This window comes from Myotis lucifugus, unplaced genomic scaffold (assembly GCF_000147115.1).
Source record: "Myotis lucifugus unplaced genomic scaffold, Myoluc2.0 scaffold_12, whole genome shotgun sequence".
Classification (NCBI taxonomy): domain Eukaryota; kingdom Metazoa; phylum Chordata; class Mammalia; order Chiroptera; family Vespertilionidae; genus Myotis; species Myotis lucifugus.
In genome coordinates, this window is record NW_005871060.1 from 7,667,790 (window position 1) to 7,684,926 (window position 17,137).

At 35.8% G+C, this 17,137-nt stretch overlaps 1 protein-coding gene across 7 annotated transcripts in view; it reads left to right on the plus strand.

Annotated features, from left to right (window-relative positions):
- PTPN13 (protein tyrosine phosphatase, non-receptor type 13) overlaps nt 1-17,137 on the plus strand; it is a 196,356-nt gene that overhangs the window by 125,950 nt on the left and 53,269 nt on the right. For all 7 annotated transcript variants that reach the window (XM_014452047.2, XM_023750399.1, XM_023750398.1 and 4 more), the window contains 5 exons: nt 1,780-1,942; nt 6,413-6,830; nt 6,966-7,063; nt 8,606-8,662; nt 16,789-16,878. In XM_014452047.2, the coding sequence (XP_014307533.1) occupies nt 1,780-1,942; nt 6,413-6,830; nt 6,966-7,063; nt 8,606-8,662; nt 16,789-16,878 (826 nt within the window). The remainder of the gene's footprint in view (nt 1-1,779; nt 1,943-6,412; nt 6,831-6,965; nt 7,064-8,605; nt 8,663-16,788; nt 16,879-17,137) is intronic.

A 17,137-nucleotide genomic window follows, 5' to 3' on the forward strand; every position in this document is an offset into this window, starting at 1 on the left:
GACATTTTTTGCTAAGGTGATTTTCAGAGAGAATAGAAAGGAGGGGAGGATAGGAGAGAGTTAGGGGAGAGAGAAACATCAATTTGAGAGAGACACATCGCTTGGTTGCTTCCCTCACGTGCCCTGTCTGCAGCCCTCTGACCAATCTCTATGTGGCTTCTGCAAACCCTTGGTTATGGTAGTTCCGTTCAGCTAACATTCAGCTGGTGATTCAGGTTGATTGCTCTATAATTTAACTGAAAATTCGGTTTGAGTCTGGGAGCAGGGCTGAGTGTAGCTTCCACTACTCTGCAGCCATTTTGGAATGCTGGTTTTTTGTTTTGTTTTTTTAACAAAGAGAACAGGGTCCCAGAGATTTCATTGGCAACAGCATCCTATTTTGTTTTTATTACATTGATTACATATTTTTATAGTTGGATTCTATTTATGGCAAGTGATACTGGCTTTCTGTTTACAGTTGTGATATAAAGTTTCTTTAAGTGAATTTATGTACGTAAGCAATTTATAAACAAGACCAGAAATTATGAAAATGTTACCTGCATGAATGAAGTTTGAATAATACTCCATTATTGTATCTTTTGTGAGCCTTCCAAATTGACTTTTCTATGCTTACTTATTTCTGCATTTGAAGTCAAAGACAAGGGACATGAAGTAGGGAGAATAATTTGTAGCATAGAAGAAGCCAAGAACTAGTGTACAGTCTACCTGGACTCAAGCAGTTCTCCTGACACATTAGTCTTAGATCTCGCATTTTGAATACTAGACTTTTAAGGCACACAGATCACCTTCAAGCCTCAGAACATAGGTCACATTTTAGGATGCCCTTCTTACACAAGAAAGATTTGTTTTTCAAGAAACATCAGGGAAATAAGACTAATTTTTGGTTCTTCTTTCCCTGAATTTTTTAAGAATTACCATCTCTAAAAATTGATGTGTTCGTTTTTCAGCTCAGCAGTTTCATTATTCAGTGCATCTCCATTCCAAATTTTTCTTTTAACTTCCTGCAACTTCCATATCAGCCTTCATACCAACAAGATTCTTCTTGACTGAATCACAGCTCTTATTATTATACTAGAGGCCCAGTGCACAAATTTGTGCATGGGTGGAGTCCCTCAGCCTGGCTGGTGATCGGGGCTGATCAGGGCCAATCGGGGTTGGCCAGCCATGGGGAGGGACCGCTGGAGGTTGGCCAGTCGGCCAGGGGGATGGGACCACCGGAGGTTGGCCGGCCAGGGGAGGTTGGCTGTGGGAGTGCACTGACCCCCAGGGGGCAGCTCCTGCATTGAGCGTCTGCCCCCTGGTGGTCCGTGCGCATCATAGCAACCAGTTGACCAGTCATTCGGTCGCTTCGGCTTTTATATATATAGATATTAATAAATCAACTTTTGTTGAACTTCATTTTCTTTATCCAAGACAGTAAAACTTACATTTCTTGTACTTTCCATTTCAAATGGGTTTGGTGTTTCTAAGCATTGCAGTAAACTAAAAATATCAATAATCTCATTAAACTATGTTTTCCTTGCTGGTGGCTGGTATATAGTCTGATTTAGGCTATAATTTGTGAACATGCAAATGATATTAATTTCATTTGTTTTCTGAATTTTTAATAATACTGGTTTATATTTTTCTATACTTGTATTGAATGTAGGTCAAGGAATACTTATGCCTAATAATGTGAAATAATAATATTTACATGTTAATTATTGTTTATAAATTTGGTCATATATTAAAGTGATAGGGAAATATCCTAATAATTAATGCCCCTGATTAATATTGTAGAAGAAGAAAATCACATTGCAGAATACATCAGATGGAATAAAACATGCCTTCCAGACAGACAACAGCAAGGTATGCCAATACCTGCTGCATCTCTGCTCTTCCCAGCATAAGTTCCAGCTACAGATGAAAGCAAGACAGAGCAACCAAGATGCCCAAGATATTGGTAAGGAGACACAAACGATGACAGATGACTCCAGGGTGTATGCATGGTTTTTGCCACAAATTTTAAAAGCACTTCCATGTTTAGGATAAAAATTACAAGCTATCTAGATGTTAAATGATTAAGTCAAGTTTAGAAAAGTGTGAAAAGAAGGCAAAATTTCAATTTCATGTTCTTTTTGAAAACGACCCCAGATCAGTCAGGGGATACCTGTTGAAATATATATTTTGTGTTTATCCCTAGGATAACTGATGTAAATGTTATAGACGTTTGGATTATATTCTCTACCCATAGTAAACTTAAGCACTGTTTGGGAAGGTAAGACTAATATACATGAAACAATAAATAGTACACAATAGAGGGTCAGGGTTTGAATGACAGATTATAGTGTACAGGCTCTGTGATCATGAGAAGAGGAGAGGGAGAGCAAAGACAAGGGTACTTGAGTGATGGCGTTTGAATTGGAATTTTGAAGAACAAAAGTAATTAAATAGATTGAACATAAATGGCAAGTTGTTTTCCTGATGGGGGAAAGAACCTGGGAAACAGGCAGGGGGCAGGGGAGTATGCACCCAGCATGGTGAAGTTACATACCTCAGCACATTTCCCACCTGTTAGTTTTACTTGAGTGTGTCCTGTTTTGAGACTGAGATGAATAGACACAGTACCCAATATAAATGGTCAGGAGAGTAGTTTTGGTTTCTTTTAAAAAGGAACCAGCAGAAGAAAGTAATTCAACTCTGAAAGAACATCTCAATCAGAACTGAAATATTTGAAGGTTAACTTTGCAAGACCACATGTAGAATTAAAGTTATATAAAACCTAGTTCTGTGTAGTATATAGTTATACAAAATCTAGCTCTGCGTAGTATATTGTTATAAACTTCAAGTTAAACACTCTGAAGGCTTAGTTTAAAAAATTTAATGGAATAACACTCATGACCTGTGCATCAGAGCTCTCTGAATTCCTTATCCAAACTTTCTCACATCCTGAAATCTTACAGAAATTATATTCCCCATGGGATCAGAATGGGGTGATGGCAACCTGTGAATAGCCTTTCAAAATCAAGACGGTAGGGGCTGTATGCTTATTAAAAATGAAGATTCCAGAAACCTACCTGAAACATGGTATATCCCAATCTTTGGACATTGGGTTCCTGGAATCTGTATTTTAACAGGCTTTCTTTAGTATTGATGTTTATGCATGCTAAAATATGATAACTACTGCTATAATCTCATTATTCCTTTTCTTTTCCTGCTTTGCTAAAAAATTTATATGTTTCCAAACTATAGTGAAATATCTAATTTATTAGGGTTACCAGTATTTCTACTTGGACTCATATTCAGTACAAACCAGAATTAAACAAATGAAGGTTACATCATTATAGATGTGGTATAGTGTACTATAATAAAAAATAATCGAAGACCATCTGTGAAGCTAGCCTTCCATCTTCAACATTTCTTATACTAAAGAATAATGTAGTATAGATCTTAACAATATAGTGAAGATCATGAACTATGGAGCCAGATGCCAGAATAATGTAGTATAGATCTTAACAATATAGTGAAGATCATGAACTATGGAGCCAGATGCCAGAATTCCAACCTCACACTATTACTTATAAGTTCTGAATCTTGGCAGGCTACTTAAAACCTCTGCTTTAGTTCCCTATCTGTAAAGTGATTATCCTAATGACAATACCTTATAATACATCATAAGGTTGCTCTGAAGATGAATGTACTGTAAAGCAATTTAAAAATGCCTGGCATAGTGTAAATATTGAATAAGTATGTATTATTATCATGACCATCATTGTTTTACCACCATTGTTACTACTACTAGTAGTAGTATGGCCTTAGGAAAATAATTGACTTTTTGGAGTCTGACTTTTTTCATCCATGAAGTGGGAATGCTATCTGTATCTCACAGATTTGCCCTGGGAATACAACAGCTGTGGATCCTTGAACTCATATGGGAAAGCGTTTTAAAATGGTATTAATCTATATTTTCCCCAGATTTTGTTAAACCTTCAAAGGAATTATTTTCTGGTTAGAATTGGCTTAGAAGTAACTGCCTGCCCATGTAACTATCTGACAAGTGAAAATAACTGGTGTTATCTATAGGATGTTGAAGGGCTAGCAAATGCATGTTACTTCTTTAGAGTTATAGAATTGTGAAAGAAAGAACCTTAGAGGCCAGTATGTTGGAAACTTTACTGATGAGGAAGAAGGTTCAGAGAAGATAGTGTATCACCTAGCCTTAGAGTTAGAAGTCAAACAAGGCTGAAACCCTGGTCTCTTAAATTCTAATCCAATAATCTTTCTATTTTGATGAGCTTTTGAAGAACTAATTTGCATGGAATTAAATTAAGATTAATAATCATTTATTGAGCACTTACTACTTGTAAGACACCATGCTAGGTGCTGTGGGATAACAAAAATAACTGATGTCCCTCAACTCAAAAGAGCATACAGTTAAGTTGACGTATAAGGAACTACAAAACCATAAAAGGGACTGAACAATAAAGAGCACAAAGAAAGATCAGGAAGTTTGGAGTGCAGACTGAGGGTGGAACTAGCAAGCCTTTGGGTTCAAATTTGGAAAATTAGTATTAGGATGTAGGCTTATTCTAATCTGTATCCCATCTTGGTTTAGATTTTTTTCCAGGTGAAAGCAGTAGGATAAGCCAGGTAACTGGATGATTTATGATCCCATCCCATAAATATGTGCAATATTTTAAGTCCTACACAGGAGTAGGATATGAGTGGATTTAACTAGCATAATCCTTGATGTTTACAAAAGAGATATATACTAAACTGAACTGGCTGTCTCTATTCCTGCCAAAATTTGTTCTACATTTGCCTTAAGGGTGAAGAATGTATTGAATGTAAAGGTATTTCCTGGTAATTGAATCTGAGTAAGATTCAGTTTTTCATCTTTATTAAAGAAAATAGAAATGTTGTCTGCTGTAATAAAAATTGTATTTTAGGCTAAAGATCATTGTGGGAATTTTTAAATGAAAGTCTTTTTTAAAAATTATTATCCTGTTTTTAACTTGGTGTCCACTTCTACTTCAGAGAAAGAACATTGAATTTTTCTGAGGACAATGAGACATATTTATTTAAACTTCATCCTGATGCATGAATATTACAAACCTTTGGTATTTTCCTATCTAAAGTATTCATTATTAATCTTCCTAGGAATTAGAAAATAATAAAACAATCTAAAGATCTAAGTCAGCAACAGTTGACATTTTATTTTATTTTGTGTGTGTGTGTGTGTAACATTTTTAAAAGGAAGTTTTACAGCTGTTTTACATAAGTAGTCGAGCTATATTCCTTAGAGCTGCAACACAGGGTTGGTACTTTACATGGGAGTGGCAAATGGAGTGCCTTGTGATGTGGATTACTAGTGCATGAACAACTAAATCATTTCAAATTCTGTGCTTCTGGTCCTTTATTTACATGGAAGGACTTTTATGCAAAAATTCTGTGATGCAGTGCTTTTGTTAATAGCCTCAAATGTTTAAATGCTTCCATGACATTAGTTTCCAAAATAGAATAGCCAAGCGCTTGTTATAAGGTGTCTCTAAATTTAGCCTGTAAAAGACGATTTTGGATGTACTGGTATATTTAGAAGTGAAAGGAATTTAAGCATGAAGAGAACCCCAGCTCCTTGATCATGTAAATTAACGGAAACCAAGAGAGAAGAACACAACTAATATTTGATTCTCCCACGGCTCCTGTGCCACATTTAAATCATGAAAAGCCAACAAGATTGGATGGTGGGATTGGCATAGTAATGAAATAACAAAAGAAATGATTTACCATTAAGGCCTTTTGTGGCAACAGTTTTATTGAGATATAGTTCACATACCATGCAGTTTACCCATTTAAAGGGTACAATTCAATGGTTTTTATTATAGCCACAGGGCTGTGCAACTATCACCACAATCTGCCTTTAGCTTTTAAAAATATAATAATTAAGAACTTTTTCTCTGGGCAAAACTCCTCTGCTCAGCTTCCGTTTTGGCATGATCTCACCATGTTGGCCTATCCAGGTGTCACCTCTCTCTCCCCATCCTTGGTTTTCGCAGACACACTACTAGGGTTGAAAATTTCTCTGTCAAAAGTCATTCTCATTTCTAACTGAAACCGATAATTGGGAATTTGGGGTCAGTAAGCCTGAAGCCCAAACATTATTGGATCCAAGGGAATCGTTAGATGAAGTAGGAAATGCTAACCAGGCCCTGAATGGGAGAAAGCTGCAAGGATGGAGAGATGATGGTATGAAAACCAAGACCTTCCAACCTCCTCTTTAAAATCCTGGATTGCCACACTTTGAAAACTTTCTACTTATGCTGGCAGTCAAGACAATTAAAAACTGCATGCTGTATTTTGTTTATTAAAATAACTCTTCTCATAAAGGTACTGCAGTGTTTCCATCGTGTAAAGCAATCCTATTTCCTTGTAGAGAGAGCTTCGTTTAGGAGCCTGAATCTCCAAGCGGAGTCCGTTAGAGGATTTAATTTGGGACGAGCAATCAGCACTGGCAGTCTGGCCAGCAGCACCCTGAACAAACTTGCCGTTCGACCTCTGTCAGTTCAAGCTGAGATTCTGAAGAGGCTCTCCTGCTCAGAGCTGTCGCTTTACCAGCCATTGCAAAAAAGTTCAAAGGAGAAGAGTGGCAAAGCTTCGTGTGAGGAAAAGCCTAGAGAGATGAGCAAATCATACCACGATCTCAGTCAGGCCTCTCTCTCTCCTCATCGGAAAAATGTCATTGTTAACATGGAATCCCCTTCACAAACCATTGTGGAGTTGGTAGGAAAACCGTTTCACCAGATGGCAAGATCTGATACAGAATCTTTGGCAGGAGTCACAAAACTTAATAAGTAAGAACATAATTAACTAACCCGAACTACATATTTGTAAATTCTACATTTCATGCCATTTGTTTTTGTTTTATTATTTTCACCTTTTTTTTTTACATTGACACTTCCTCCTCCTACCTTCCTTTTCCTCTTTAGTTCAAAGTCTGTTGCAAGTTTAAATAGAAGTCCTGAAAGGAGGAAACATGAATCAGACTCCTCATCTTTTGAAGACCCTGGTCAAGCATATGTTATAGGTCAGCATAAACAAGCTTACCTTCTTTTCCCCCATACCTGGTGCTCATAGTAAAGTGAATGAGATAATGTAATTTACCAAAGAATTTTTTTTGGTTCTATGTCCCAATTACCAAAACTGTTTGTGAATATAAAAGTTTTAGGCTACTTAAAATGCACCAAGTGAAATACTAGAATGATTTAACAACTGATTGCTTAGTGGCACAGACTCTTAGCTTTCTCTTGGTGGCAATTAAAAGCCATGACCATCTTACCAAGAGAACCAGACAGCAAACCCTTGGCTTTGGTTGTCCTTTCTATGGGTTTTCCTCACAAGCCTGTGAGAGTAGACTCCACTAATGCTGTATTTTTTTTTTTTGAAGAAAGGTTTATTTAAAGTACTTTCAGAATAGCATGAATGGAATTGTCTCTAAAAACAGACTGGATGGGTTGGTAGGTAGAAATTCCTAGTTGACTTAAGTTTTTCAAATTCTCCCAACTAGGTGGGGTCTATTAATATAAGTAGAGAAGTTGTGTGTTTATAAACACACAATACCTTATATAAGGTAATACGTTCAGGTTTCCTGTTGCTTTATGCATCTTAAAAGGGACATGCATAGAATTGATCTTTGAGAAGAATAGCTATTTAAGCACAGAGGTCCAAAAGATTCCTCAAAATAGGAAACAGCTGGGGAGATAAAAGGGAAACAAGAATAACCATCTTCTGCTGTTGTTCACCAAATAATACTAGTTATCTCTCCCTTAGACCAAAGTTTGATCATTTAATCCCAATTGTACAAAGTTAGAAACTAGTATTTTCTCATCCTGTAGTTGGTTTGGGGATATGTGAAGTAAATGAAGTCAAAAAAGAATTCTACACTATAGTTGATAAATATGTATGGAAAGCAACATTACTTTATTAATACAGGCTTCCAAACTTTCAGTGATTATACTATCATCAATTTTAATTGAATTGGTGGGGGAAAAAAACTTTAAACATATAAAAAACAAAGACATCTTATATATTAAAAATAGCCCAGAAAATACTTTTCAAAGTACATTCACTATCATGGGATCTCTTATAGAGTCTAAGCTATTGATCTACATAGAAGAAATCCATCACATATCAGATGTAGAATAGTAAAATATTCCATAGACAAACACAGATAAAATAAAACTCATCCATGAAAGAAAATTTATTTCTGCATTTTTTAATTAAGATTATCCATTCTTATTGAATATTGGATTTTCTTTTAACATTTGAACACATGTTTTTAAAAATCATTTCAGTTTCATCACTTCATATTTGGCATATTAAAATGTCATTGTCATAAACAATACATTTGTTTTTAAGTTTATTCTGCAAAACAAGTTGATATGCTTAACTTGGACATTAAAAATAGTAAATAAGCCTATTTTGGGAAGACATATTTTTCTGAGTATAAATAAAAGAAAATGCTACCTTAATGTTTTATTGCTTTTTATGCATTTATCAGAAGAAATTACTTCTATATCTAATATCTGATCATTTTATAAACTGTCTAATAATTTAATTTATACCACAGGAATGACTTTGCATAGTTCTGGAAATTCTTCATCCCAAGTTCCCTTAAAAGAAAATGGTAGGTTTACACGATGTTTTTCCCCTCCTTTCCATCATATCTTTTCTCTTGTACCTTATGAGCTGGTCTTAGACCTAATAACAAAGCGTCTCTGAATCCATGCCTTATACTGGAGTCAAAGGAGAACGTATTTGCAGCACCTAGTGATGTGGTGGGACCTATCATTTAGGCTAATGTTGGTGAACTAGACAAACAACAGATTAAAGATATGGACACTAATTGGGAAGCTAAGATAATTCAGGTGAGAGATAATTTTGATTAACGAGTTTTAATTGAGGCAGTTATTTTAAAGAGATCTTGAGCTGAATTTTGAAGTAAAAGGATTTATTCAGGTAGATTGTTGAGGATATGCATTCCAGACCAAGGCCGTAATATGGTCAGAGAAATGGAGATAGGTGAAAAGATAACAGGTTCAGGAACTGCATGAATGTCTGCATGGAGGTATGTGAGAACAGGATTAAAGCTTAGAACTAAGTAGGGACTAGCTTTGAGTCTTAGCCTAAATATTATGGGAAGAATTTGAAGACTTAAAATGTTGAAATTTAGAGTTTAGAAGTCTAAGAAACAAGTTAGGGGAAGAAACTTTGTGCGGTGACTTCAAAGTCAGTGGATTCACCATTTTTAGAATTTAGGTTACAAAATACTTTCATGGACATTATCTTACTTGATCTTTCTAGCACCTTTCATGGGAAGAAGGAATGTTTTACTCTGCATACACTAGTTTCTTACCCTCAAACTCTTGAAGTTGAAATAATCATAAATCTGATGAGAAAAAAGCAAATATATTAATCGATGTTTTAATATAGTTAAACTTGATGAAGCTTTGAGGTTAGTTCTAATGTGCCTGGAAACAGACTTGAGAACCAAGAAAAAACAAAGGCATTAAGAGTAGATTGAACCATATGAAACTGCTGTTTTTGTAGGTCAAAACTCAAACACCAGAGTGCCATTATCTATAATTCTCATTCTCTGATAGAAATAGACATATCGCCCGGCCAGTGTTGCTCAGTGGTTGAGCATCGACCCAGGAACCAAGAAATACACATACCAGGTCTTTGAGAGAAGAAAATTTTCCTTGGAAGTAAAATTGTGTCATAGTGTAAAAATACACACAAATATCTTAAAAACTCATGGAAAATGTAGGATATTTTCATCTTATTATTAAAAAATATATCAATCTTGAAAAATCGGAGGGGATATCATTAAAGAAAAAGTGAACTTATACAGGTACTTGGGCCTAAGTTACTAAGACCCTGGTATATATCTTTATGATGATCAAGTGTCTTACATGTAGTGAATTTAGAATACCTGTGTGCCTAAATAATTATTAAAATGCCCGTAATGGTGGTAATTATTGAATAACAGCTATTGAATGCTTATTGTGTACTAAACACTTATGTTTAGCTCTCATTTAATAATAGGTGAGTAGCTAATATTATGTCCTATTCACAAATGAGAAACCACACCATAGAGAGGCTGAATTTCACAGAAGGTCATGGAGCTTGTAAGTGCCCAGGTCATAATTTGAATGCAGGAAGTCTGTTTCCAGAGCCCCGCTCTAATCTACTCTTTCAACTGTTTCCTATATAGTAATGTTTAATTATATTCACAGGTATTATTTCTACCAGCTAAACTTTTTAAAGAAGCTGTATAATGATTTATTAAAGGATAAAATCTGGAAGTGTGTTTTAGCCTTCCTTCTGATGGAAAAGAATATGAATTTACATTGGATACCACTTGAGCAGCATGTGCAGGGTAGTTCTTTTTTAAACCTTTAGAAATGTCATCTTCCCACCTCTCCCCTATAGAGGAAGGGTCAGTCCATCTGCCTATGGATGTGTGCCCCGGTTGCCTTGCAGGCAAGCCTATGGTTTCTTCAATTTCTCTTTGAGTCTGCCCAATTAGCCCTGAATTAGTGCTCTGTTGAGAACTAATTTTCATGTAATAAAGTATGGCAAACATTTTTCTAAATAAGGTAACTGATAAAAAGTTAAGTACTTGCCCATGAGTCAAATATGTGCTCTCTTATTCTAATTTCAATGTTCTTTCTTGCTGGTCAAGATTATTAGAAGAAATTGGAAATGAGCATCAACTAATATTGAAGTATTCATAACTTAATACAAGGGCCGACAAATACTACTTAATCTTTTATGACTTTCCGAGACCCTTAATGAAGGTGAACCTTGAAAAAGAAGATAAAAAAAGGGGGACATGAATCTTATACTCTCATGAAACAAATATGGAAAAGATTTCCATTTTTAAAAAATATACTTTATTGATTTTTTTTTACAGAGAGGAAGGGAGAGGAATAGAGAGTTAGAAACATCGATGAGAGAGAAACATCGATCAGCTGCCTCCTGCACACCCCCCACTGGGGATGTGCCCGCAACCAAGGTACATGCCCTTGACCAGAATCGAACCCGGGACCCTTCAGTCCGAAGGCCGACGCTCTATCCACTGAGCCAAACCGGTGCTGGCAAGATTCCCATTTTTTTATTGTAATTTCAAAAAAATAAAGGTTGCTTAACCTTTCAAACAACACACTTCTATAATATTTCTTCCTAAGAGAGTAAAAACAAAAAATGTAGAACTTATCCAAGAATTATGTAAAATTGGTTTTCAATGTTTCTCATTTTATTATAATTCAGGATTATTATATAATTAAAAAGTAACTTTTAGCTAGATTTGTCACCTTCCTTCTTGTTCAAACCACAACAAACACTTAACAAAAACAAAATGCAAAAAACAAAAATGTCATTGAAAAGGTTATTCTAATACAAAAGGACTTGGTACAGACAGTAAAAATAAGCCTTTTTTCCCCTAACATTAAAACTGATTTTTTTAAAAATATCTTTTTATTGATTTGAGAGAGGGAGAGAGAGATAGAAACATCGATGATGAGAGAGAATCATTGATCAGCTGCCTCCTGCACACCCCACACTGAGGATCAAGCCCCCAACTCAGGCATTCCTGACCATGAATCTAACTGTGACCTCCTAGTCATAGGTTGGCGCTCAACCACTCAGCCACGCCGGCCGGGCAAAACTGATTATTTTTTATGGACAATATTAAATTCAAGTAATAAAATGTTATACAAACAAAAGTAAGATTTTAAAATACACTTTGTTTAATAGTATTTTTTATTTTTATTGATTTCAGAGAGTAAGGGAGAGGGAGAGAGGGATAGAAACATTAATGATGAGAGAGAATAATTGATGGGCTGCCTCCTGCACGCCCCTACTGATATGGGAATTAACCAGAAGTAAAAAAATAGAGTCAACTAAATTGAGGACCGAAAGGAACTTTAAAAAGTTTATTCAAATCATCTTTTCATTTTATGGATGAGTTAAACGAGTCCCCAAGATGTTATGTGGCTCCAAATACTCAGCTATTTAGTTCTGGCACAGAAATACAACACCAAAGTTGTCATTTTGATCCCCTTTACCTACCACTGGAGCAGTTATTATATTAGTAGTATAACAATGAAAAATGCCTCTCTTTGTTTTTGTACAATATGGTGCTACTGACTCATTACCCCCAGGATTTCAAGTGGGTCTTTTTCCTTAGGGCGAGTGATGGATTTATCTAGAGCAGTGGTTCTCAACCTTCCTAATGCCACGACCCTTTAATACAGTTCCTCATGTTGTGGTGACCTCCAATTTCATTGTTACAAATTGAACATAATGAAAGCATAGTGATTAATCACAAAAACAATATGTAATTATATATGTGTTTTCCAATGGTCTTAGGTGACCCCTGTGAAAGGGTCATTCGACCCCCAAAGGGGTCACGACCCACAGGTTGAGAACCACTGATCTAGAGTTTACTCTACCTGTAATCTAGTTAATCTTAGAATCAATGGCATGAAGCTGCCCTGTAATTGACAAGGTTCTATATATATAACCAAGAAATTAGTTTTTCTTGCAAAAAAAAAAAAGTTGACTCAGAGTTATTATACAGGGTGGAGCAAAAGTAGGCTTACAGTGTGAGTACGGGAAATAGTTTATTTAGTATTATTATTTATTACTAGAGGCCCGGTTCACGAAATTCATGCACTGGGCGGGGGGCGGGGGGGGTGTCTCTCAGCCCAGCCTGCACCCTCTCACAGTCTGGGAGCCCTCAGGGGATGTCCTTAGGTGCTACTGCAGAGGCAGGAGAGGCTCCCGCCACCGCCCCTGTGCTCGCCAGCCATGAGCCCGGCTTCTGGCTGAGCGGCGCTCCCCCTGTGGGAGCACACTGACCACCAGGGGGCAACTCCTGCATTGAACGTCTGCCCCCTGGTGGTCAGTGCGCATCATAGCGATCAGTCATTCCGCCGTTTGGTCAATTTGCATATTAACCTTTTATTATATAGGATTATTGTATTTTTTTCCATAAAAACAACTGTAAACCTACTTTTGCCCCATCCTGTATGGCTTTGGCCTTATTAGAAATATGATCTTACTGTGAAATTCAATTAGTTTACTCATAGATCTATCTATCATTAGTATCTACAATTTATTCTAGTTAGCGACTGTAGGTGGCCACATGAACCTTATGAGAGAGGAGAAAGGCAGCATCTAATGCAGAGGAGGGTATACATTTTATTTCTTAATTATATATTTATTATATTAAGATCTTTTCCAGGTAAACATTATTGAGAATGAAACTGATAGTTACTGATGTGATAATACAGCATATATGACTCAGAGAAGTGAAAATTTCAAGTTAAAGTTCTTTTTCACTTTAAAATATTTGCAGAATTTGCTGGGTTATAGAATACATTAATGGGAAAAGAAAATTCTTTTAAGGATTTAAAGATAAATACTCCTTGAATATTAGTGCTTGTTTCCTTGTAACACTTAACTCAGAAATGTCTTGGTATTTGAAATATCTAGCTACCTCACTTTCAGAGATTAATAAATTCTATTCAGTCCTCATTGAATTCTATAAATACCTTTAAATTTAATTGCCATGTATTATATTCCCTCAGATACTTCATCCTCCCTCTTTTTAAAACTAGTGGAAGAATATTTGAACATCTATTTGAATAGAATACAAAAATAAATAAAAACTTGGTGTGTACACAGTACTATTTAGTGACATGTAGTTGCACGAACATTTTTCCTTCCTTCTGTCCTCACATTAATACGTCACTTTACATGGAGGTAGACTGTGGATGGGGCAGGGGGACATCACTGTTAAAAAGAATAGGTTAGCACCCTGGTCGGTGTGGCTCAGTGGATAGAGCATCTGCCTGCGGACTGAAGGGTCCCGGGTTCGATTCCGGTCAAGGGCACATGCCTGGGTTGCGGGCTCCATCCCCAGTAGGAGGCGTGCAGGAGGCAGCCGACCCATGATTCCCTCTCATCATTGATGTTTCTATCTCTCTCTCCCTCTCCCTTCCTCTCTGAAATTAATAAAAATATATTTTTAAAAAAGAGTAGGTTAGCAAAGCTTCTCTTTCCAAAAGAATATTCAACTCTGCCCTACTCAAGTCTTCTACTCTAGCTACACTGATCTATGGCATTTCCCCAGGACTCTTTCTACCTTCTTTCCATCTCAACTGTTGCTAATGCCATCCTTGTTGCTGCACTAGTATAACCATCTCCATAATCCACTTATTAAAATCCTACCCAGCTTCCTTGAAGTTTCTGTATTTCTGGCAATAAGAAGCCTCTCCTTTTTTATGGGTCTGACTCATGCCTTTGCTCTGCAGCTATTTCACTGACAGTCTCAACAAAATTCTCTGTATCACTCAGGCTAGATCTTTGCTCGTCTGTCAAAGATTTGGTCTGATTCAGCTCACATTTACTATGCTAGCGGCTTTCACATACAATCGCATTTTATGTTCCCTAATTGCCTAGTGAGGGACTTTGACAGGAAAATTGTTCAGTAAACATTTGAAGGATGAAAGAATAATTGAATAAACGAATGTTTAAATCTCACTGGTGAATCCTTGAATATAGAGAGCTTAATCTGTTGCTTCTAGTTAGGAAAGCAAATATGCAAAAATACTGCAAATTTAACATTGTGTGTGTGTGTGTGATCCAGTGTTTACCTAGGATATATCTTAACATACACATTAGCCTAATAAGTAATATAAATAACCAATCTTGTTAGTGTATGGTTGGAAATGAAAATAAAGAAAATGGAATTATTCTTTGAATAGATATATTTGATTTCTAGCAGGTAGTCCCTAGGGACATGAAGAATATCAGCTTTATAACTGAAGGCAAAACAATGTATAAAGTAAATGGACTTTGTCTTCACGATGGTGGCAGAAGTTTACATTTACATACCTAATGTGACCCCACTCCCTTATTTATTTATTTATTTCCCTTATTTATTGTATGGGTTTTGTTCTGCTGTATTATGTATTTGACTCTAGCTGAAAATTAGAATTAATTGTCCGTTTTAGGATAAAAGCATCATGGCTGCTTAAACGATAATATTAAGCTAAGCATTAACTAACACATGCCATTGTCCCGTGATTTGGGGAGGGATTTTAATAAATTAATTAGGAATACTGAATTACTATTACTGTTATTGATTATAACTAAGTTTATAACTGGGTTTTGGTCAAAAGAGAAACAACAAAAGGGACATGTATACTACAGGAAGCTAGCAAACTTTCACTAATACTTATGTTTAAGGGACAAGGTTAATTTACTTCAGAGAGCAAATGATTGTTTTTATTGTTTTCTGACATTAAAGGAGTTTATTGCTAGAATATGGAGTATCACATATACATCATTTAAGCATTAATACATGTTGTACAATAAAGGTATGACTTGTTTTATACCACAATATAATTTTAAACTCACGGGTAATTATAATTGATGTTTAAGAAGTGTATTAGTTTGCTAGAGCTTCCATAATAAGGCCCCATAAATTAGGAGGCTTAAACAACAAATTTATTATCTCACAGTTCTGGAGGCTAGTAGTCTGAAATTGAGGTGTTAGCAACATTTATTTCTTCTGAGGTGCTTCTTCTTGACTTGTAGGTGGCAGGCAGTCTTTTCTCTCTATCTTCACATGTGTGCACATGTCTGTATTCAAATTCCTTCTTATACAGACACAAGTCATATTGGATTAGGGCCTGCCCTAAAGACTTCATTGTAACTTAATTATCTCTTTAAAAACCTATCTCCAAATATGGTCGTATTCTGAGGTACTGAGAGTTGGGGCTTCAACATATAAATTGGGGGCGAGGGGAGTAGAGAGAAGGGTCACAAATCAGCTCATAATGGAGAGAAAGAGCATGAGAGTGTGTATGCGTTCCAGATGATTAGATTGCAAGTAAATGAAGTAATGTTTCTTATTGAAATGACAATTAAATGGCATTTATTGGTTTAATTTAGGAGATATTTATGCATGATCATCCTACTTAAAAAAAAATAATCCAAATGGAAATAAAAAGTTAATTATAGCATTAAACTAGCATTTATCAAGTACCAACTTAGGACATTTTGCTGGGAAGTAATACTCGTTGTAATGTTGAACAAGTCATAAACTGTTATTCCTCATCCACAAAACAATGATTAAAAATCTCTTTACCTACCTCATGCGATTATTCCACAAATAAAATAGAAATAAATAGAAGTCCTTTGAGAATGTAAATGTGCTAGCCAAGTCATTATTAATGAGACTTTAAAAAAGAAATTTATTTTTATTGCTATTTAACTGTAGAATTTACCATGAATATTTTACTCATTTTAAATAAAAATGTCAACCACCTATTAGTAGGAATTTCTTAATATATTTAGGAAGTCAGTGGTGATGCAAAAGAAAGACATGGAGTCAGAAAACCTGAATTTAAGAATCTGATCTTGCCAGTACTAACTGAGTAAACCTGCTCAAATTACTTAACCTCTTGAAATTTAATTAATAATTTCTAACTGAAATATGCTTATTCCACAGAGAATCATTTATAAGGAATAAATGTGACAACATACAGTTATTTTGTAAATATAAATCACTATCAAAACGTAAGATGATGGCATTATATTATTTAAAATATAATTTTGTAGTTACTGAGCAATCTGTAAATGAGCTTTGTTAACATTTAAATTAGAACAAGCAGACAGTCTTAATGCCTGAACATGTTATGTTTATTTTACCTTAAAATTATGCATTTTCAATAGATGTGCTACACAAAAGATGGAGCATAGTATCCTCACCAGAAAGGGAGATTACCTTGGTGAACCTGAAAAAAGACGCAAAGCATGGCTTAGGTAAGTCACTGTGAGATTCTTAAAGTCTGTAGCATAGCATTGGCATTGAGGCACAACCTACTTCTGATCAGGCCACTGGCTGCCCACCCACAACCCCTCACCCTACCTGCCCAGTCAGGAAATGTCAAAGATGAAATGCTTACAAGCAATTCTTCCACCAAATTTAACAATCCCATCTCATAGGTGTTACTTGTCTATATATATAAAAGCCTAAGTGACCATCCAACCGGTACCTCAGCCTGGTCTGCAGGGATCGAGC